At 40.8% G+C, this 22,725-nt stretch overlaps 1 protein-coding gene across 1 annotated transcript; it reads right to left on the bottom strand.

Annotated features, from left to right (window-relative positions):
* Positions 1-1,665: 1,665 nt before the first annotated feature.
* EMP2 (epithelial membrane protein 2) lies at positions 1,666-22,280 on the bottom strand. The gene is made up of 5 exons (XM_021538019.3): positions 22,233-22,280; positions 8,570-8,681; positions 6,449-6,542; positions 4,969-5,115; positions 1,666-4,410 (listed from the first exon to the last, which is right to left on the bottom strand). Exons 2-5 carry the CDS (start codon positions 8,645-8,647, stop codon positions 4,226-4,228), a joined length of 504 nt encoding a protein of 167 aa, XP_021393694.1. The 5' UTR covers positions 8,648-8,681; positions 22,233-22,280; the 3' UTR covers positions 1,666-4,225.
* Between the last annotated feature and the right edge of the window lie 445 nt (positions 22,281-22,725).

Below are 22,725 nucleotides of genomic sequence, written 5' to 3'. Positions count from 1 at the left end.
GTGAGTGGTTTATTTTTGTTGGTGCATAACAACTGGTTTTGTCCCAGTGCCTAGACTTTCAGGCAATAGCCAGTCTGCTCCAGGTACCCACATCTTGCCAAGAAACCTTCTTTGTGCAGTGCTTCCTGAAGGGTTCAAAGACCCTCAGAATCTCAGAACTAAAACAGGATCATTACAAAATGCAAGGGGGATTGGACTGCCATGGACCCTCAGAAATTGATCCAAATGTGCTTCCCTATGCAGTTATCACCTGTGTCTGTTCCATTAAAACCTCTGTAGTAATTCTGCAATCTGGAAGAAAACAGGCAAATAAAGGCTTTGCAACTTCCAACGTCTTGCTGTTTATCACAGGTTATCATCCCCAAAAGAGTTACTTTGTCATTCGATGAAAATATCTATTTGGATGTTCTAGTCCATTTGGTGATCTGTAACTGCTTAAAAACCCTTTAGGACACTCAGAGTACCTTACCACGTTTCTGCTACTGCTGCCAAGTACTAGACTTACTTGCAGTGAATTTCATGTCAAAGCAGACAGGATTAACTTCATGCTTCTTATTCGTTACAGCCTGTTATGCTACTCCATTAATTCTGTAAGCTTGATTCTAAAGCCTTGAAAACAGAAGTCTTCTTTTTAAAACTATTTTAAAACTTTACTTCCACATTTCATTTTCTTTCATTTTATTATTTCAGAGGGGATTATTACACATATAAAAGAAATAAAATATAATAAACTTTTCAGCTTCATTATTTTATTTCAATATTTCAATTTCAATTCAATATTTTATAATTCTTAGCTGTCTTTAATGTTTGGGAAGGTAGTGGCTCATCCTATTCCTGTCTTTAGGAATTACAGGAAGAATTCTTTTTGTTGGTCTGTTTAGTTAAATGGCACAACTTGAACAATGCTGAAGATAAGAAGAGACCAAGTCAAGCATTATTTTAAACACATTAAGAACCACATAAAATTAATTGTTCATGTAGCTGGGGTAAAAAACTAGTTAATGTCTAAGCAGCACAGATCCTATCACCTACAATATTTTTCAAATATACAGTATAGCAAAGTAATGCCCATCTCTTGTTCTGAACGGAATACATAAATAAAAACAAACAATTTCTAAAAAAAATTATCTTGACATAAATATTATAGATTGTTTTTCCAAGATTCTTTCCTGTGCTGCAGATGATTACTTACTGGGTGAAAAGCATAAAGGTAGGTTCATGGTTGATAGTGAATATTTTAATAATTGGGACTTTTCCTTTTTATTCATTATGATTACAAAGGAGAATTTTTATGGGGTTTGGGAAATTATTTCTGTGGAGTTGGGGGAGTGTTTTGAATGGATCTGTACAAACCCAAATGTGCTGTGTGATTTGCAAACCCAAAGCTTGGATCAGAGCAGATACAGAAGGCACTGGTTTGTTTCTCACATTATTTGATCATATGGTCAAGGCACTTAACCTCATCTTCAAATATATGACTGTTCCTGCAAATGATGGAAAATAATAAAAACCTTGTAAGTAATAACTCCTTATTACTTATAAGAGCATCAGTGGATCTTGCATTACTCAAGACTTTCTTTTAACACCGTACATTTAGAAGTTCAATACACTAATATTTTTTCTGCTTACCCTGAAAGGTCTTCAACAAAGGACAAAATAATCAGCTTCTGGTTCTACTACAGGCAGGAAGAATTTAATTTCACCTGTTCACAAAATACTCAACTATTTCTCATCCAACATTGTGTAAATATATCCCAAGCTTAAAGACAAGGTCAGATTACTAAATCTATTGAATTTGCTAATACAGTAAAAGAATTTGTTTTAACTTTATTTTCATGTACATTTTCAGAATATATACAGTATAGAAAATGTTGTATTTTAAAGGCATACAAGGTAGAAAAAAACCCTAAAATATGTTTGTCCTGCTCAAATTGTAGTTCAGACTGATTTGTTATTTGTTCACTTGTGCAGAACATTCACATCTTTTCTGTGTGGCATCATGCACGTGCTGGTGTTTGTACACAGGTGGAGGTGTTGCGTGTGTGCTTCTCACTTTCTTAAAGGGACAGAGCTTTTACTGTGGAATTAAACTGTGTTCATGTATATCTACATCTTTATTTTAAATATTTGCTCTATAAATGACCAGAGCATTATCAAGGCAAGAAACTGAAGCATCTCTGCAAGTCAGTGGCATAAAAGCTTAACTTAGAATTATTCAGGACTGTAGTCTAGATATTAGAGTTTCATCCATATTTGCTTAAAAATTTCCCATATTGTTTCTTGTTTTAATAAATGGAACAAAATGCCTAGCTAACAGTCATCCTAGCTAACTTTCATCCTTAAAACTGCATCTATTTATTAAAGACAAATTCTGCTTGCTAGCAAAAACTCAGGTTTTGAACCTGAAATGTACTGAGCAAATTATATAAGCACTTTTTTAAAAAGTAGGGTAATAATTCTTGAAATTCAGAGCACTCCCACTAAGAGGGAAAAAAAAAACTGATGAAATACTAGCATGATGGCAGACTGGGGAGAACCCCTTTTCTTCAAACTGATGTGGATTTTTAACTATTATTATTACTTTTACTGTGATGTCCTGCTTGCTCATCCTGATTTTTTAACAGTCTTTTTGGGATTTCTTTGCTCCCAAAAGACAAGCAGCACATTCCAAAGCATTATAGGATGTTGAGGGAATGAAGATGAGCTATATGACCTGTCATTCATGCTAGAAACAGTTCCTAAAAAGCTACGCACCTGAAGTTTTACTTTGTGATAAATCAAGGATAAATCTGAAGAAATCAGATAAAATTTCATTATCTGATGTCTAATGTAGTAATTATTAACTTCAGTAGAGCTACACTGCCTTATGATACTGAACTTGTTCTTTAAGTGTAATACCTCATTCAAAACCTGTTTACTTTTATACTGCCTATCTATTAGGCCAGCTGTAGTGAATATAAAATAAATAAATAAATGGTTAGAGCTTTTCAAAAGTCAAATCTGTACTTAAGCATCAAAGCTGTGACTAACCAGGACAGGCTGCTTCATTCATTCTCTTCACACTGATTTCCAGAATCACCATCAGCAAATCCAGTATTACACTACAGAGCAGTTAAGCCTGGTATTAGAGCAAAGATTTAGCTCACAAAACTACTGAAAAATAAAAACCACCAAGTCAGTTTATCTATCCTGGAATTCATAAGCATAGCAATTGCACTCTGATTTGTTTAGTAGCTGTGTTTAGTTCCAGCAAAATCCACAAAGGAATTTAAAATGAATTTTTTAAAGGCCAATTTCCTAATGGACAGACTCAGGGAATGCTTTTGTACAGGACACATTAACCATGAAATCGCTACATGATAAAAGCCCAGTGAAATAAACATGTTGAGTTAGGCTGTAAAAACTTAAATTTGGCACTGCTTGATCACTAGTCTGCTTAGAAATCTGCAGATGTAGGCCCAGTAATGCTTTTCTGTTTCCCTTTTCTCCCTCCCAGGAAGGCTGCCCAAGGCTAAACTGAAGGGATTCAAGACTGGGGTGGGGAGTTCCTCACTGCCCCAGCTGTGCTGGGCCCAGGCTGAACAGGGAATTGGCTGATAAGTGCTCCCACCAAAGGCTCTGTGTGCTTCAATTAAATGTGAAAGACAATCAAGAGAAACATTTGCTGGAGTACAAAAAGGACTTGTTTACTTTTGCAAAGCAAGTGGTTTTAATAAAAACTTGATGACACTTACTGCACATTATAAAGAGCAGAACACTGGTCCTGCGCCAGGGCAGACGCTGTGACCACAGTTCTGGGCTTTAGAATTGTTTGCTTTTTCATCATCATCTGGGCCTTATATTTAAAATATTTCAAAGAGATATATCTGGTCCAGGAATATAGTTAAGAATATATTACTTACAAATTAATTGGTACGGGCTTTTTTTGTTATTTACTAGAGGCCAGATCAAACTGTTAATGTCTAATAAAGGAAAACCATTTATGATGATGAAATATGTCAAAGAAACAACTTGGCTCTGTCTTGCTCCGACCCCTGACCTGGAGGTGCCAGGAATTTCATTTCACCTGCCTTCTTTTTTTATAAATTCTGTTTCATATCAAGAACACAGTACATTTTTAGAGAAACAATACCTTTACTACAAAACCATGTAAATGATTATATACAAAATGGTTACTGGAATTTGGTTTTGTACTGCAGTGACAGAAATAACTAGGTGCTGACATTTATTTACGCTTCCTTAATACTAAGTACATCACTCCACTGATCAGGGTAAAGGCAAAGGCAATCCAGGCTAAGACAAAGGAATAGCCATATTGGCCTTTGGAAACTTCCATTACATATCCATGGCTCTGGTGCAGTTCTTCATGCCTGTCTGTGTAAATGGAAGCTGCAATCATAACACACAGACCTGCAGGAGAAAGAAAATAAAAAAGGTCAGCATCTTAAAATATTATCAGTACACACATCTATTCTGTCAGTTGCTTCCACCAATGTCCTTTCTTTGCAGACACTCATTTTCCATCCTCAAATTAAGCTGGAAGCTTTTCAAGACATATTTGCTGTTTATTTGGCAGGCTTTAAATTTGAAGTGCTGTTGTGTATCTATGTCATTTGCAGTGAACAGAAAATGATTGTGAACATCTGGGTAGTTTTAAAGACTGACAAAAAAAAGAACCGAGTGCTTGCCTGTAACAATTAGAGAGTTATTCAGTGTGTTCAAGAAGTTCAGAATCTCAAATTCTTTCCCTTCAAAGATTAAATTACTTTATCCTGAGTAGTGATGGCATCCATGTTTTAATTGCCTATATATTACAGAATGGTACAGCTCACTGTTTAAACAATTATGAAGGATAAATTATGGCTTCAAGAGCACTACAGAGTTCTCACGCAGCTCATTCTTTTTGAAACCTGCTCCTACTTTTCACGAAAATATCATTAAAGTCAAAAGTGTTGAAAAACCACTCACATGACAGGAGCTGGATAACAGAGGTTAACACAAATCTTTCTCCTTGCTTTAGACGGAAGAGTTGAAGAATGAAAACCAGAAATGCCACACAGCAGAAAATTGTAGACAGGATCATGGCGGCCTGAACAGCCTGAATTGATTGATACTCTGCAAAAACAAAGTAGCCTTGGTTAAAAATCGTTTCTCTCTTTGCCTTCTCCTGCAGGGAGTAAAGGGGCAGACCCATGCTCTGTAAGTAGGAATTCAGCAGATGCAGCAAAGCAGTTGTGTGTGCATTGCAGAGGCTGATTCTCCTCTCCTTCCTTGGTATTAATATAGCCAGTGGCTTAAAGACTTCTAAAAGCTTCTCATCAAACTGAGTGAAAACACTGAAGAGACTTCTGCCACACCTCACCCTTTGCTCCCATCAATGTCCTAGAAGCACAGTGAAACTGCCAGATATCCCAAACAGCTTCCAAATGCAGACCCCAGCCGCCCACCAGACCTGGAGGGAGCTCTGTTCAGGAAGGTGTAACCAGACAAGACACCCACGCTTGGCACTGAAGATTCCTCTCATTCAGCGTTTTCATCCTGTCCATTACTTCCCTGTAACTGGGAGCTAAAGTAACCTATACCTTTCTAACCACGTGCAGCTGCTCTGTGCAAATCTGCAGCCCCACTGTAGCCAGGCTGGGCCACGCAGCTGAGCTCCCGTGGCCCCTCTCCTCTGGCACAGCCACGCTGCAGGCAGGAGCTCTGAGCAGCAGCCACACCTCAGCCACTCCACATGTCCCCAGGGTGAGCACCTGACTGCAGTGGAACACAGTAATACAGAGAATAAATGCACACCCTTAAATCCGGCTTAGTTGAGAGAGCCTGTGTGGAGTGCATCAGCTCACTGCACATTACAGGCCTTAAACTAACCTGATGCTAGGAAAACAAAATTACTTCATGGGTAGACAGTTCTTCAAATTATTTACCTCTTGAATGTACTCACAGATTGAAATCCAATAAATAAATAGAACATTTGAGAATATTTTCAATTTTTGTAAAACAGGATATTACTCTAGGCTTTATATTAGGACTTCCTTGTTAAAACTCCAGCTTGTATTTTCTTCTACTTTTCCCCCCATTCTTGTACACAGTCAGTCTATTTAGGCTCTTCTCTGCAAGTTCAATTCTGAGGCAAATTCTATCACTTCAGATGACTTCACTGTTTTTATCTAATTTTTTTAAGAACATGTTAACAGTCATTGTTAGTAGTTTGTGTTTACTCTTTTGCACTGGTCTCCTAAGTGCACACCTTCTGCTTTCCTCTCACAGAAACTGTTAGAACAGCTTCCTTTCCAAAATGAAAAACAAATATTAAAGTTTTTAGAAGACCTGCCTAGTTAGGATATGCAGATTTCTGAAGAACTATAAAACTTGTCCCTGTAAATTTTGCAGGAATTTCATCAGATCTGCTGAAGGAACATAGACACAGGCATGGAGGGACACTCACCATTGAACTCATCAGTGATAGCCATACAGGTGCTCGTATTCGTGGTACACACTCTCCAGACATCTGTAGAAAAGTTATCTCCCACCCACCAGGCCTGCAAAATAAAAGTAAAGGACTTTTACAGGGAGAAAAAACAAACAAAACCCACTAAACTCCTTTGTTGTCCAAGTGTCTACTGATCAGATACATCAGCTGTAACAATTTTCTGTTCATTTTTGATACTTAGCCACTCAAATGAAATGTGAGATCTCATAGTATTGCAGAATAAAGGGTATATAATTATCCACAGGTCATTCTCATTTTAGACCTCTCTGAAGTAGGTAAGGAAGGGCATCTTAAACATCCCAAAGTGCAAGGGATTTCCACTGTTTGGGCAGAAATTTTGTGTAGTCAGTGATTACTCACTCCTTGAGACACCTAAATAAGATGTGCTTTGTTCACCCTGATGAGGATGCACACCTCTCTGAAGGAACAGCATTTGCTAAATTGCAGGAAATAGCATCACCTGTCAAACAGGAGTCCTTTATAGATGTTCTGGTTCCTGCCACTGAAGTGATCAATCTCAATGCATTGCAGCTGTGCTGAGATACACTATGGCATCTGTCTGGTAATGGCTGGAAAATTAAGATCCTCCTGTGATATTTCTGTTTTGAGGTTTAAACATTCGAGGCAAAATAGTACTGCAGCATCTGAGCAGATTTTTACAGTAGCTTAGAAAATGACAAGCACTCCACAAGTGGCATTTCCTCAGGAAACCTATTCCCATTCCAATAGCTACCCAGGCCTTTGTTTTGACTAGAGCTGCACAAAATGTGACTTTTAAATACGATTCCTGGTAGGATCTGCTGCTTAAATAGACATTCCAGAAGCCTTAGAGCTTACTGTGCAGCTTTGCAAACAATACTGCAGTTAAAACTATAATATATTATGGTACTAGGCATATGGATAAACAGAACACTGTGTTTTAAGAAAATAATTATTTTCTCAAAATGCCATTCATTTGGATTTTACAGTGCAAGTTCAGTATGTCATTTTTCAGCTCTTAGCTCCATATAATATATAGATACATAATATAAAATCTAATAGAAGATGGTTGTACAGTTTAAATTTTTAATTGTTCAAAAGTAGCTAATGACACAGAGTGCATAGACTTTTATTTCTGCAATAATTTGGGTTGTGTGTAGTAGATTTGAAATAAGATTAGGTTGCTTTTCCCACTGTCTTTGCTTTCTAATATTCAAAGGAGCAGGGTAAGACAACCTGCTTTACTGCTCAAATACTGACCTACTTCCACGGAACAATCAACCAGATGACTAAAATGTAACACCTGAGTTTGTACACTTTTGCAATAAAAAGCTGTGGGTAACACAAAATTTCACTTGGAGCACTGCCTTCACTACACAGTATTTTCAGCAGCAGATTTTTTTAGTATCAAAAGCCTGTACATGAATCAGACCTCATGGACAGATTCCAGTGCACAGACTTCTAATCAGGATAGTAGGCTGTTTTGGAAAACAGATAATTACATTAAAAACTAGATATAAATATTGGAGGGTCAATTCTTGTTGTTCACAAAAATAAAATGGAAATTTGAAAACAATGCAACATAAAATATTCTAAAGCTTGGGCTGAAGTTACTTTAACTTAATGGACACAGATACATTCATGGTGTCTCTCATGATTTAACTAGGCATCTTGGACAAACACTTGTGAGGCAAAGCACACCTTGACTGAAATTATCCCCACACATTAATCACCAGCTGTTTGACTTCAGGTTACTTGACACATAAGGATAGTGGATTTTCCACCCCTCTCTGCTTCATATCTAGCTGAATCAAATCCCAGGGCTCCACCCTGTAAATATCCTCCCTGGCCAAGTCTCTCCCAGGGGAAAGGATCTGCTGCCTTGAGCTCACAACATGATGCCATGGACAGCCTTATCCACAGCAACATGCATACCCAAGGCATTTTTGTTACAGAAAGGTCTTAGGACACCAGTGTGCCTAACAAACTTAGGTCCTCTCAGTAAGCAAGCTGAAGACTAGAAAAGAAAAACTCAATTTTTATGAAGCAAAGAAATCCCTGTGTGTTTGAGAGACAATGAGAAGATGTGACACTTACATTGTCAATAGTTGAGATGAACAGCAGTGCTGCTGAGGTTATGTGAAACACGATAATGAAGGCCAGGAGAATCAGCATCCTTGCTCTGGGTAGGCTTTAGGCTGAGTTAAATCTGTTGAACATAAGAAAGAATATGAACAATCTTTAAGAGCTGTCAGTGGATCAACCTGTAGTTCTGGTGCTACTAGAGACCCTAACATCAAATGCAGTTGAAGTCCATAGCACATGTTCTATCTCTGCAGATACTTAACTGGCATCACGGGTGTTAAAATGAATCACAACTTGAAATGAAGCCAAAAGCTGCATTTTGCAACCTTCCAGCATAATGGCTGCAGTGAATAAACACACAAAGAAGTTTCATTCTGTGTGCAAGGATGGAAAACTCCCTCACATTGACTTCTAGAGAAGTGCATTTCAAATTACAGCCTCATGTGCAGTGATGAAAATATTTCCACTGACTGCAGTAAGGTCTTGTTTCAACCATCCTTCCAAAGAAGGAAGAACCAGATTTCAAAAGAATGCTTGTAGAACAAAATTAAATGCACCAAGAACTACCTCCTATAGTTAGTAACACCTATGTTGTATATTAGGCCTCATGCCCTTTGTCCATACAATTTGAAGTTTTATCCATTGAATAATGACTAAGGACTACCATTTTCTTCAATGTATTGCTCCCACTGGTAGAGCTGAATAAACCCATTAGTTACATAAAAATCCGGTTAACTATTTTATGTTCAGTCACTTAATACTCTCTGTAGGCTACCTATTACCTTCATACCTTATTTAACCCACCTATTACAATGTCACATCTCACATGAAAAAAAGTATGTTCTTATATACAAGAGAATCAGAAACTGTATTTAACTGTAATCCCCAGGAAATCCCTGAGCACATAACAAATAGGTTAGGGGAAACTACTGCTACTAATACACAGAAAAATGCAATTGCTTGACATATCTATTTCCTCTTGGCCAAAAATTCTTGCCAATTAATATATGCTATAAGGAATCTGCTGTCTTGCAAATCTTTGCAGTTAAGGTGCACCACTCTGTACACCATCTGCATGTTGTCACTCATCAGTACATTAATGCATATTTCTCCCTTTGCTTTGGACACATTTAATGATGTCAAATGATACCACTCACATAACACAGTAAATATCCAGAAGAAATGGCAGTTATTAATTTTAAGACTTCCATTATTTTTATAATGTCTAACCCCCTCTCTCCTTCTGCCATTTACAGGAATCATGAACCACATGAATAATTTAACCAAAGAAAAGGACTACTCTGACAGCATTTTTAAAGCAGCTCCACTGGCACTCTCATCAGGGCAAATAATAACTACTCTGCAAAACTTTAACAAAAAGATAATTGACAGCATAATAACTCAGTGAATAGAGACCAGGAGTTCCAGAATAATCCTCTCCATCTCTACTACAGTACAGAGTTATAACAAGCTCAAAGGCAAATAGCATTGATGTGCTTTTGTGAAAAATAAGGGAAAGCCTTAAATTGGTATCTAATCAGAATGACTGAGTGGGAAAGTCAAACCCTAAAACTGAAAAAGGAGCTACTCTAGTGTGTGTATTCCTTCCCATTTCCTCTCTGTTAAACTCTGCCGTCTCAGCCACAACGAAGAACAGAAAGTGGGAATTTCCTCCAATGAGGTGATTCTACCATATGACTCAAAGTCCTCTGAATCCAGTTCCACTTCTAGAAATGTCATTCATGGTTCTCTATCAAGCCTTGCTTGAATGAAAGGAAGAAGAAAGGAAAAGAAGATATTTTGTGGGTTTGTATAATGCCACATCAAAATATTTTCATTTTGATATATACCAGTCTTTGCACAGCACCCTTTTGTCTTGTGGTTGGTTTTTTCCTGAGGTTCATTTCTTGCACAGATGGTATCTAAGCAATCAATAATGCAACAATCATCTGCCATGTAAGGCGAGAGAACCAAATTGTACTTGCTATTATTTTTAAGAATAACAATACAATTTCATTTTATTACATGAAGTAACATAAAGTAAGAGAGACCAAAAAATATAACCTAATTAAAACCAATCTTGCAAAAGCAAGACTTGCCAGCACAGAAGAATGTTCAAGTGAATGGTTTTGTTTTATTGTTTTCAGCCATAAAGAGAAGTGTTTCAGACAGGATAGATAAACATGTAAACATGTATGGCTGGTGAGAAGACGACATTTTTTGTTTTACCCAAATAAAGCCAAGATCAAATGAAAAAGGTTTTTGTTTCATCTTTAAAAAAAAAAAAAAAAAAAAAACCAGAAAAAAAAAACAGACAGTAAGAAAGGCCTGATTGATGGTTCTGACATTTCATTTTTGATGACCCTTCCTAACAACCATCTTTAGATTCCCCCTCCTGCCTTGCTGGCAACTGCTCCCTTCACAAGCTGCTACAACTTCTGTGCACACAGTGCTAAACAATGACACATGGAGACAGGAATTAAATACACTGGGGGAAAAGAAGGAGACAGACCATTTCCAAGTAATTAATACCAGGAAAAGACAACAAGAACTGGTTATCCAATCTGTCATGCCTCAGCAGGATCCCAGAAGTGCACAAACCTCAATCACTCCTACAGACTTTCCCTTCCCATGGCGACTCAGGAGTTTCTGTGGTTCATCCCAGCCTGCACAAGGAATAATGAAGGGAGTAGGGCTTTCCAGAGAAACTCTCTGTGATTTGTGGGCAGGAAGCAAAGAGCAGCTCCCCTCTTCCAAGATGCAGCCAGCAACACTGCAGATGCTACTACAGAATCTGCATCCCTCTCTAGGCAGAAATTCTGGATTTCATCTCTTAGAAAGAACTACTAGTCCTTCTCCACTCCATACAATTCAAAACCTTACTGTGCAGACTCAATCTTCTGAGGACAGCCTGCCTGGGAACCTCTCCTAGCAGCAGGCAGCTCCTTTCCTCTCCCTGTGAGCAAGGCAAGGACACAGCTACAAAGCACCCTTTGCATTAATGTTCAGAATTCTTATTTTACTAATGTATTAATGTAACCAAACACTTTGGTAACATCCTGTTCTGCACACTAGCTGTATTCCTTTTCTTATTTACCATGAATTGTTTCCTGGGCAGAGTGATTTTTCACCTTCTCTCATTTGCAGTTGAAACACACCATGCTCTCAGGTCAAGGTGTTCATGAATTTAAAGTACACTGCCTTTAGGCATGGATGAAGACTGAGATGATTCAACAGATATTGTTTGTCATTCCCCAGAGTGACTTGAATTCTTTTAATAGTTTTTTTACACACAGAAATATATGAGAAAAGCTTTTTGAACACACTACACTTACGATGACTGAGCCACTCTTCTCAGAAGTACATGATGAAAAGACTGTTACAAGTTACAACAAGGAATATTCCAATTGTGAAAAAAGTATTAATTATATTCAATGAGCATGATTAAGTACTGGAACAGGGCCCATGAGGCTGTGGGATCTCCATTCTTGGACATCTTCCTGACTTAACTGAAGCAAGGCCCAGAACGTCCTGATCTAACCCTTTGCTTGGAGCCAGAGTCTGCACTAGAGACCTCCAGAGGCTCCTTCCAGCTCAGCTCTCCTGTCAATCTGTAGCTATTTCAGGAACCTCCCTGTACTAATCTCCAGCAAAGCTCTGACAAGAGAACATAATATTTGACTTAAGTCATCACATGTGCCATTAAAAACAGATTTGGGGGTTACAGTAAGGATGAAATTGGTCATCAACATGAATTCCTTCAATTGCAAGCCTCAGCATTTAATACCACTTCATAAGGTATGGTGTAAGACAGAAGTGGACAGATACTGCTGAGCTACAAGTGCAGACTGCCACTGGATCTAGAGAGAGTAAATTATAGGAATCCCACTGAACACACCCAGATTTGCTGTGGTAACAAGGTTTCCCACAAATGCTGTTAAGTTGCAGAATACTTAGACTAAACACATTGAAAACAGAAGTCCAATTATAGCAAGAACTTTTTTTTTTTTTTTCAATTAGTGCAGAAATAATGCTCCAATGCTACTTCATTTTGCATGGGAGGATAAATGCAGCAGTCACACTTCTCTTGAATCTCTTCAGTAATGCAGACTTTTGAAAGCAGTAGTTTGCACTTGCCATGGGTAGAGAGCCTGATGAGCCTTAGAAGTGGCAAAGAGGGGCTCTGCTGTAATCTCCTGGACATGCAGAGACAAGTATGTTTATACAGGATAAAACACTACAACCATCACAGAACTGCAGAGTAAAGTAAGGTATCTAGGCCAGGGTTTCCAGTAGTTCTGAACTGTAGTGTTTCAAAACTGGATTGTTCCCCTATGTCATATCACACACAAAAACACAGCCCCTACAGAAAAGATGCAGTTTATCTCCAGGATAAAATTTATCTTTAATGTCCATCAGTATAAAGAAACATGACTATTTAAGTTTTTTCTGCTGTTTAGTACAGCAAGCAAGTAAAAATGGAAATAGTCTTTGACAGTTCTTAACAGAAGTTTTATCACTACCTTCCAACCCAGATGTCATCTCCAAACCAAACGCTCTCCTTTCCTCCCATGCAGTTCAACTCTGCTTCCAGGCTGTTTCTCATGTTTGTGCATGCTCAATTTTTGCAACCAGCAATACCTAGTGCAGTGTGTTTATCCTGGGCTCATTTGCATTGGAAAGGCTGAAGCTTACACTCCAACACTGGCTGCTGCCCTCAGTCCCTAAGATCAAGTCAGGGTTTTTATCATCTTCATCTGAGCCCACGCCTGAAAAATCTTCCAGACAGACAATCCTGGTTCATACTCTTAGAAACACAGTGAAATCTGCAGAACAGCTCCTGCTCTGCACCGAGGCTGGGGATGTGCAGACTCCCAACACCCACATTTAGTGTGCTGAAAAGACACACCCAAAACAAGGGGCAGAGGATCCTGCTAAACAAGTTACCAGACCTGCAGCTCTCTGCACTGAGATGTTTCATTTCAACAAGAACAGCAGGTCTTTGGGCCATCAATAAGAATTCAGTTCAGCTGAATTTTCTTGAGGTCACTGGTGTAAAACTGAATCAAAGCAAACCTTAAGTATCAATTCTTCTGCCCCTCAGTGCAATAATAAAGTCTGAAAATGTGAATTTAGAATAAAAAGTCTGTATACTTGTAGCATGAGAAATCTGTCATCTTGTGATGCATCACAAGTTGTTTGGATTTACATGTTTTGCTCAGAGTTCTTGTGCCACATCTCACGGTGTCTCATGACAGAGAACTCTGAAGCTGGCTCACATTTTGCCTGTACAATTGTCTCTATAAACTTGCACAAAATTCCCTGTTTATGAAGAACAGACTGATACTGTTAACTTTCTTTTTTTTTTTTTTTTTTTTTTAATCAAGTATGAAGGGTTCTGTTTTTCTTGTGTGATTCTCAGAACTGGAACCAAAAGTGAAGTTCAGACAGCAGACTTTCTCTCAAGCCAGCAAGAGCTTTGAGGATTTCAACAATCCTTTAATGCCTAAATATCCAACAACATAAAGGACGAGAAAATCAGGAAATGTAATACCAAAAGAATAATTACACCAGTTGAAACAACTTACTCCAGTTTCTTTATTTCTTCTGAGTTAATTTAACTGTTGGGAACACCAACACTCTTCAAGTGTACATTAAAATTGTGACTTGTTTTCATGTTCAGGTGTTACCCAGCTAAAAGTCAATACAGAAAATTAATGTCCTCCTTCAACCAGTCCCTGCAGCCAGTGTGGAGACCTCCAAGAAGTGCTGGCAGGCTCTGACTATACGTCTCCTGGTGTAAATCTAAGCATGAAGAACAATGTGTGTTCCACATGAAGTAAGATTTCAGGCCCCTGCTTGATGCTTGGCTTTGGAATCAAGAGGGCTACATGTCCTGTGAGCCCCTAGATGGCACAGAGACCATCAGCTCTTTGTGTCTGCTTAATTGAGAACACACTCAAGCCACAGCTAAATTTGTGCTGCCTAGTTTATGTGGAAGGAAGAGAGCTTTTCACTTACACTTCCACCTGCTTTTCAAAGTACTTCTTCACAAAGCAATGAAATCGGAAGGAAATTAATCAAAGTTCCCTGCACTCAACCACTGTATGAAAGCAAAAAAAAAAAAATTAATCCACGCTCTTTTCTAGAGCTCCATTTGAATGACAATATTTATGGCTTTTTTAACATAATGTCAGAAAATGAAGCAGTATCATCCTATCAGATCTAGATTTATTGGTGCCTTTGCAGAAGCTGTGTTAAGACTCCAGCACAATTACAGTAGTTAGCTTGTGTTTTGATAGTGAAATACAGGGGCTTGGAGAGAAACTCACAAGACACAGGATGACCCAGTTTTTTCCTGTTTTCTTTCAGAAAATCGTGCCTTGCAGCCAAAGCCCTGAGGTCTGCTCTTTGCGTGCACCACAACTAATACAAATGTACAACTATAGCTTAATAAAACCTTTTTGTTTTTACAGTGTTTGGATGTCTGTCCACCCTGTTGGTACTGGTGGGACTGCCTAAGCTACAGCAGACTTGGAGTGAACACGCTCATGTGCCTGGCCTCCCTATCACCTGTGTGTGAGGGGATGCTCAAGCACCCTTTCAGCTCTTCCTCAAGGAACTTCATAAACACTAAATCTGGTCTCCTCTTCAGAAACCCCACTTAGTTACCAAAAGTGAAAGAGACTGTGAGTACAGGTGAGTCTGGCAGATCATCTCCAGACTTCCTCCCTTCTCACCCTGTCCTCCTCATTAGATCTACCAAGCCAGAACGCCAAAGTCTAGGAAATTCTAACCCTGTTGTTCCATACATTTCCAAAGAAAACCAAGAAGCAAATTGCAGCAAAAATGCAACATGCTAGCTTTGAGTATGGAGACCAAAAGAAGCAGATGTTTCTAATTTCTTAGGAATGCTTTTAATAAAATTTTGACCTAGGGATGCCAGCATTGCTGCCACTTCTGTAACTCTGTCAGTCATTTATTTGCAAACAAGTTCGGACTGGGTTTAGACTTGCCCTACCACTCCTTTCACTATGACCCTGCTGTGTGCACTACAGAAGAAAGTCACTCTGCCATGAAGCCTTTGTGGGCAGACTCAGCAGAAGAAAACCAGTAGGACCTATGGGAACACAGGGACACAATGCCCTGTAGTGGGGTGGGGAAGTGTCACTTACCAGGAAAATGAACCTTGTGACAGCTTACCTGAAAATCCTAAAACATAGCCTGAAGCTTAAAAACTTCAAGATAGATGTATTCAAATACTCCAGCAAAATCTGGAAGAGACATTACTAGCCACTATATGCTGAGAAGACAATTTAGCAAGTACAGAAGTCATCTGCCTACACAGACAGACATATTTGAATAAAAGTCCTTAAGACTTCATCTTCTCAAAACTGCTTTTTAGAGGGATTTGTGTGGTCAGCAGAACGAGAATGTTTTTCCTCCTCCAGCAGCACAAATCTCACCATCCTCAAAAGTAAATCTTTTACACATTCTTAGGTTTCCCTAAAGCACTTTTTGTTGTAACTGTACTTTTATACTAGATAATAATAATCTAATATTTAAGATGCTCTATATCTGCACCTAATCCAAACACAACCCACAGTGGTGTAAGGTAGGCTGACATATTACTAAATAACACCTAAAAGGGTTGCAATTAATCTCTGATTCCCATCATAGTCATCCACTTTTCCACCTTCAGTTTATGCTGAGCATCATATGCCTTTGGCAAATGCTAACAAAACAGTCTTTAATCAAAGACACCCTGTGGTTCAAGGGATTTCTCAAAGGGCACATATTGTTTGAGAAAACCCAGCAGTAATTTGAAAGAACTGCTTGTGTATTGCAATTTCTGGTTTCTTACAAAACATAAATGTATTCTGTCAGCTTTCACAAAGCATGTGCAAAACAAGTTGTAAAATGTTTGTAACTTAGGTATGTATGGGTAGAGCTTAACTGTATTCTTAGAAAATTAAAGAAAGCATGCAACATTTTAGGTGTTCAATGCATGTTCTCTGTTCAGCTAGTTTGCTTGTTGTGCACCAGATACCACTTCAATATAAACAAAGTTGTGGTGTACATTAAAACCTTCTTAACAATATAGCTGGTCTAAAAGTACTTAAAGCTTGTTTTCCTAAGCTTAACAAGACAAGAACTTCTCATTCTCACTTGCTCATTTTCAAAGATCAAGACAGAATGGGGATATACTTGCTTGCAGGTAAAGGCAAGCACATGGAAGGAAAAAGAACTGTTTAACTTAGAGATGAAAATATATGGCTATAAATCAGGTGTGAGCATATTTAGGATTTAAATTACAACTCTTAGAGCTGTCACATTCTGGAACAGCCTTACAATCACCACAGCATAGGAAAAAGAGAGCTCCACAAAAGGATTTCCGTGATGCAGGGACTGTGCTAGCAGGGCGACAGAGCCGCTGTCCTGAGAGGACCCTGCAGCTCTGCTCTCCTGTGAAGCCTCTCAACAACTCCACTGAGGTCTCCGTGCATTTCACAACAGGCTTTTTGCATGATACCCATGCCCTTGGCACTCAGCTGAATTCCCTGGCTGGCTCCAAGGGCTGCTGGCACTGCTGGCTGTTGGGCAGTGCAGTGACACCATGCTGACCATGACACAGCCAGCTTGGAGGGACCTTTTGTTTCTCAGGAGGGCAGCAAAGCTTCCGAGAGTGAGCACGGCCGGTGCCCCTTGTCAGCTAAGGGCCACCAGTGCCTGCCAGCCCCCCAGGGCAGGGGTCGGCAAGCACAGAGCCCTTTGCAGCCTGCTGGCACTGCCCTGCCTCTGGCTCAGGGAAGCAGTGGCTCCATGGAGCTGGGACAATGACACGGGGCTGTTCCAATAAGCTATTCAAGCTATGGGAACCCTCCCGGGAACCTGCTCCTGAAACAAACAGCTGAACTGAGGTGTGGCCTGGCCTCACCCCTGCTCAATCACCGTGAGGACACATTTCAGTGTGGAGGGTGTCTCTCTTCAATACCTTGGCAGGGCAGGGAGTGACAGACCAAGTAAAATACCAGACCTTTACATCAGGTTGACAGATGAGTCCTCAGTCAATGAAAAGGAAAAAAAAAAAGCACACCTGCAGCAGTGACTATACATTAACATCATTCAGAGCAACCCTCAGACCCTGGGCTCTATTGACTACAGACTGCTGCTTATCCAGAGATTATTCCAGATACAACAGAACAGCTCGAGTGATTTATGATGTTCCACCTAATTAACCAACAAACAAAGGCAGAAAAGGTCTGTCCTTCCAGACTGAAAGCAATTCACTTAATTCTGTGGAAATAAAAGCTGATACTGTTTTAACTTTGGCAGATGCTCTGTGGAAATTGCTAACAATTTAGTGTGTTGCATTCACTGTTGTAAAATTTTCAAACTGCTTGTTTTGATTTGGCTTTGACTAGCTCTGTGTTGAGAAATTTTGGTTTTAGTTATTTCAGAGTTTACACATCATCTATCAAGAGTGTGAAAACACATTTCTATTGGTGGTACAACAGTTGGCTATAAAACAAAAAGTCTAAACTCTCCACAACTACTACTTTGTTTGACAGCAACACTGTAGCACAGGATAAAACTGAATACTCTGCCTACCTCCAGAATGCAATTTTTACACCATAATTTGTAATTGGTGCAATTAAAGTTGCCATGTGGACTCTCAAATCCAGGTAGAAGGATTTCTATGCCTTTTTTGAGCACACTCAGTGCACAGCTCCTCTGCACTGGCTTCTCTATGGGAACAGCCCAGTCCTCTCACCCCTGGTCACTTTGCCCTACCTCACAGCTGCACCCTGACCAGGCTGGACAGTGCCTGGGTCACTGCACAGCCACAGTGCCAGGTAAGGGCACACCAAGCACCCTGACAGATGGGCAGGCTCAGCCAAGCCCTTCAGTTGTTCAGAGACTGTTCTGCAGGCTCTTGACTTGGGTTTGTTCCTGCCTTTGAACTAAACAGTGGGTTTGCTGCTTCAGCGGACTGAGCACTGCAAGCCCTGGAGAACAGGTGAATGTGCAGAGCTCACCTGGCAGCACATGCACCTCAGCAGAGACATCCAGGACCTTTGGAAGGTCTCTTTCTGTCTGGAAGAATGCCAGAATTTGGATCTATTTCAGGGCACTAAACACACCTGCACTAGACAGCTGAGGGAGTGTTCATACTGCCCACCTCGGCTGATTGCAGCCCATGCAATTCCAAACATAGCACAGTGTTTAAGAATCAGTGAAGCAAACCATAAATATATATCCTATAGCCATCTCTAAGGGGTATTTGAGTCAGTCCACTTTCTGCTCCACCTACAGACTCCTGTGAAGATCTCTACACAGCCAGAGGGTTGTATTTTAAGGTCACACCCAAATTATGAGGCTTCACCTGGCATGCACATACCATCATTAAACCTGCCCATGAAACTTCACTAGCAAAATAAAAAGGTGTAATTACATTTTCTCCGTTCAGTGGAGAAATAATAATTCCTTTGATGGATGAATTCAGGCCATCAGGTTTTCCCTTGAGTCTCACCCAGCAAGATCTATTTTCTAATAATTATGATGCTTATCTTCCTAATGAAGTCATAAGCATCACCTGACATTTTAAGATATATTTTATGAATTTATCTACTCTAAAACAGTAACATTTTTAACAAAAAAACAGCAAAAACTGAAACTCCACTGCAAAGAACATGGTTTACTTCGAGCATCTAAAAAACAAGCAAACCCTAACAAACACTGAACAGCTCCATGAATGGAATTCCTCAACGCTGTGCTTATGTTCCCCCTGAATTCCCTCTGAGACCAATGTGATTTCAATAAAAGCTGTGCATTCCTTTCTACTTTCAAATTTGGCTGTGCTGAAGTATTGCATGGATTTTACATACAATGTTTGCTTCACTTCAGAGTAAATCTCTTTCTTATTAGTTCCTGTATAACACAGCGCCTCATTCTTCTGGGTCTTCTTTCAACAGGAACATGGAGGAGGACCTGGAAAGTACATCTGCCAGCTAGCAGTATAAAAGACCTTGTCCCCAGAGACCTACTTATCTCTTTAATTAAACACATTCTTGTCCTGATTTATGTAGGGATGTCATGTCTTACACGATGTTCAAGACGCAAATCGAATGTGAAGTGCCAGTGGAAAATCAAAATATATTCAAGTAAAAAGGGAAGAGTCTCCTTGTGCTGCCACTGATCCCATTTTTAAATTACAGGAAAACAGTATTATGAAAGGAGACAACCTACACCTAATATACTTAGCAAAAGTACAGGAAGGTCTTGCTTCTTTAAATACCCATATGGGATTCACCAGTATAACATTCTAATCCCAGAAGGAATGTCAAACCTGAGATGGGAAACAACCTTGAGACAAACAAGACAATATAAAAGCCATCTAATAGAAGTAAAAGAAAGACACAAGACAACTGTGAAGCAGGAGATGCTAATAAATCAAGAGGAATCAAGTGCATTAACTGAAAGCGGCTGTAAGATAGAGATGTCCATTTCTTCTAAACAATGTTGGCCAGCAACAATAACTCCAGCATCTATGAACTGAGACAGAATCATTGTCTAAGATAATAATGTTGCAGCAGCCTTCAGTCCTGACCTGTTCAGTCTGTTGAATAACTTCCTTTATTAATAAGGTTTTAAATCTGTATAACCAAATAAAACTAACTGTTTTTCCTCACTGGCAAATCCACAGCATAATCAACACTGTTTGTATGTTTATTACAGAAGTCTTTCCAGACCGCAAACAAAGAATACAACACCAGTAGTGTCTTGTCTACTGCTTGGATGTAGTTTTTATTTTAAATTATTTTAACACACCGTTTTTCTTCCCAAATGAGCATTCTAACAGGAAACTGATCACCTCCTAAGAGTCTTCACGGTATTGCTCCATTTCAACTCCAGTTAATGTTGATGGTTATGGGCAGAGCAATTCCTGGATTCCTGGCTGGGCAGACAGCTACCTGGTAACATCCCCATCAGCCATGCAGCTGGTATGATACAATCTGTACAATCTTTATTCTGCATGGAGAATGCATCTTCCCTCAGGTATCCCAACAGTCGATTTCCTAACTCCTAACTCTACAAGTTCACAAAGAGATACAGAAAACAGCAAGAGAACAGAAAACATTCTTTTAATGTCTTTGAAGTAAAGGTGAAATCCTTAAATCTTATGCTGAATGAAGTCGTATCAGCTTCTGGTGGCCATGTTTACCATATGCCTTTCTTTCCACTCCCACTTTGATTTCACCAGCTGTGGCAAGTACCTGTACCCCAGCTGCATTCCTTAGGATGGAATTTGTCACACACTCTTACAAAAATGTTGCTGTACTCTCCAGCAAACTGCAATTCCCGTTTCTTCTCCCAGTGAAACTCATGCCCAATAGTCCCCTACCATTTGTGTGGATTCCTGCCTGCCCACACATGCAGCCACCTGGCACCTCAGTCCCAGCAGCCCAGCTTCACAGCTCTTTCCTGAACTACATGGACAGCAAAGTCTTCAACACCCAAGAGGAGGTCTGGATGAAGGAGTCACTATAGACTATTTTTATTTCATAAAGAAAACATCTGCTCAGGCAGGCAAGAAGGCTTATTTTATATAGCTAACACACCAGTACTGTATATACAGAGTCTGCAAGTAAAGGAAGAGAAAGAGCTACATTTTGTTTTTCTGATGATGAGCCAACCATAGGTGTTTACTTCCAAAGTAAGAAAATGCCAAAAAAAATCAGTGTGAATTTCACAGCTATGTAGTGGGTTTCTTCACAGCCTTGTATCAAGTCAGAGGATACTACTAAGATGCTCTACAGCAATAATTACTGATCATTTAAATACTATTCCCAACTGGTGTGAGGAAAAAAAAATCTTTCTGCCAATAAATTAAGAGGCTGAACTACAGGTTTCTTGATGGCAGCATTCTGTGGGTAAGAACAAGTCGTGGATAAGCCTGCTGAGGAACAGATAGCCATGTACTGTTCTTCCTAGAAATGTCCAAACAAGGAGCTGACCTCTTAAATTCAATACTCAAAACTGCAGACAACCCACGATACTGAGAGTTGCCTGTCCAGCATCTGGCACACAACACCCGCAATGTAAGCAGGGCATTAAATGGAGATAAAAAACACCGGTGAGTGAAACTGCAGTTTGAGTCAAGTAGAAAAACGTTTAATGCTGGCCAAAACTTCATAAACCGAAATCTGCACTGAATTACATCTAAGTGTATTTTCCTTCCACCGTTGGGGAGGAGAGGCTGCCAAGAGCTGCTACAAGGTTACTGCAACATACGCGAACTCCGCTGAGAGCTCTGTATAGAAAGGAACAGAAAGAAACTATGCCGTGAAGAACGCGAACTTTCAGCGGGCTTGGCCCAGCCGGGACTCACTGGCGAGGAGCCCCTCAGCCCGCCCCGTCCCGCTCCCGAACGTCCCGGGCGAAGGAGCGGGGCCGGGGCTCGACGGGACCGGGACCGCTCTCTCCGGCCGGCCCAGCGACGGCGCAGCACCGCAGCCACCGAAACGAAGTGTGCTTCGTAGTAAACAAACGCGTGCTTTTAGTTTTTCCCCATTTCTGACGGGTTTCTTCCTCCCCTGGCCGGCGAAGCTGCCCGCTCCCCCCGCCGCCGCCCCGCTCCCCCCGCGCCCCCCGCCCGGCCGAGGCTACTCACGGGCGCGGGCCGGCGGGCAGCTCTCCGGGGCTGCGACCGTCTGGCGGCGGCGGCGGTGCCTCCGCCCGCCCTCCTGCGGGAATGATGTCAGCGGCGGCTGGGTGTGGAACCAGAAGGGCTTTCAAAACTGCCCCCCGGCCGCTGGCTGCGGGAGAGGGGTGTGAGTGTGTGTCTGCGAGAGTGTGCGGGCGCGGAGGGAGGGACGGACGGACGGACGGGGCGCGCACAGGCGAAACTTTCCCCGCCCGTTCCCACTCGGCGGCGGGCGGGCATCCAGGCGCGCCGCCGCCCGGCCCTCCCCGGGGGCGCTCGGCCCGCCGTTCCCCGCGGCCGGGGCCGGTCCTCGCAGCGCTGCCCCCGCCGGCCCCCGGACAGGGCGGGCCGAGCCCGGCGTACGGGATGCCAGCGGCCTGGCGCTCGACCCGCTCCCCGGGCGGCCCCCGCCTTCCGTCTGGGCTGACCCTCCCGGCGGAGTGAGCGCTCCGCGCCGAGT

This window comes from Lonchura striata, chromosome 14, assembly GCF_050655825.1.
Source record: "Lonchura striata isolate lonStrDom1 chromosome 14, ASM5065582v1, whole genome shotgun sequence".
Taxonomy (NCBI): Eukaryota; Metazoa; Chordata; class Aves; order Passeriformes; family Estrildidae; genus Lonchura; species Lonchura striata.
This window is presented reverse-complemented; position numbering and strand designations above follow the sequence as displayed.

Excerpts from the sequence above, each read along its gene's own strand:
- EMP2 (XM_021538019.3), bottom strand. The coding sequence starts at position 8,647 with ATGCTGATTCTCCTGGCCTTCATTATCGTGTTTCACATAACCTCAGCA. Across the intron at positions 5,116-6,448 it reads TATCACTGATGAGTTCAATG|AGTATCAATCAATTCAGGCT; the intron begins GTGAGTGTCCCT and ends TTGTTTTTGCAG. Across the intron at positions 4,411-4,968 it reads TGTTATCCAGCTCCTGTCAT|GTCTGTGTGTTATGATTGCA; the intron begins GTGAGTGGTTTT and ends TTTCTCCTGCAG.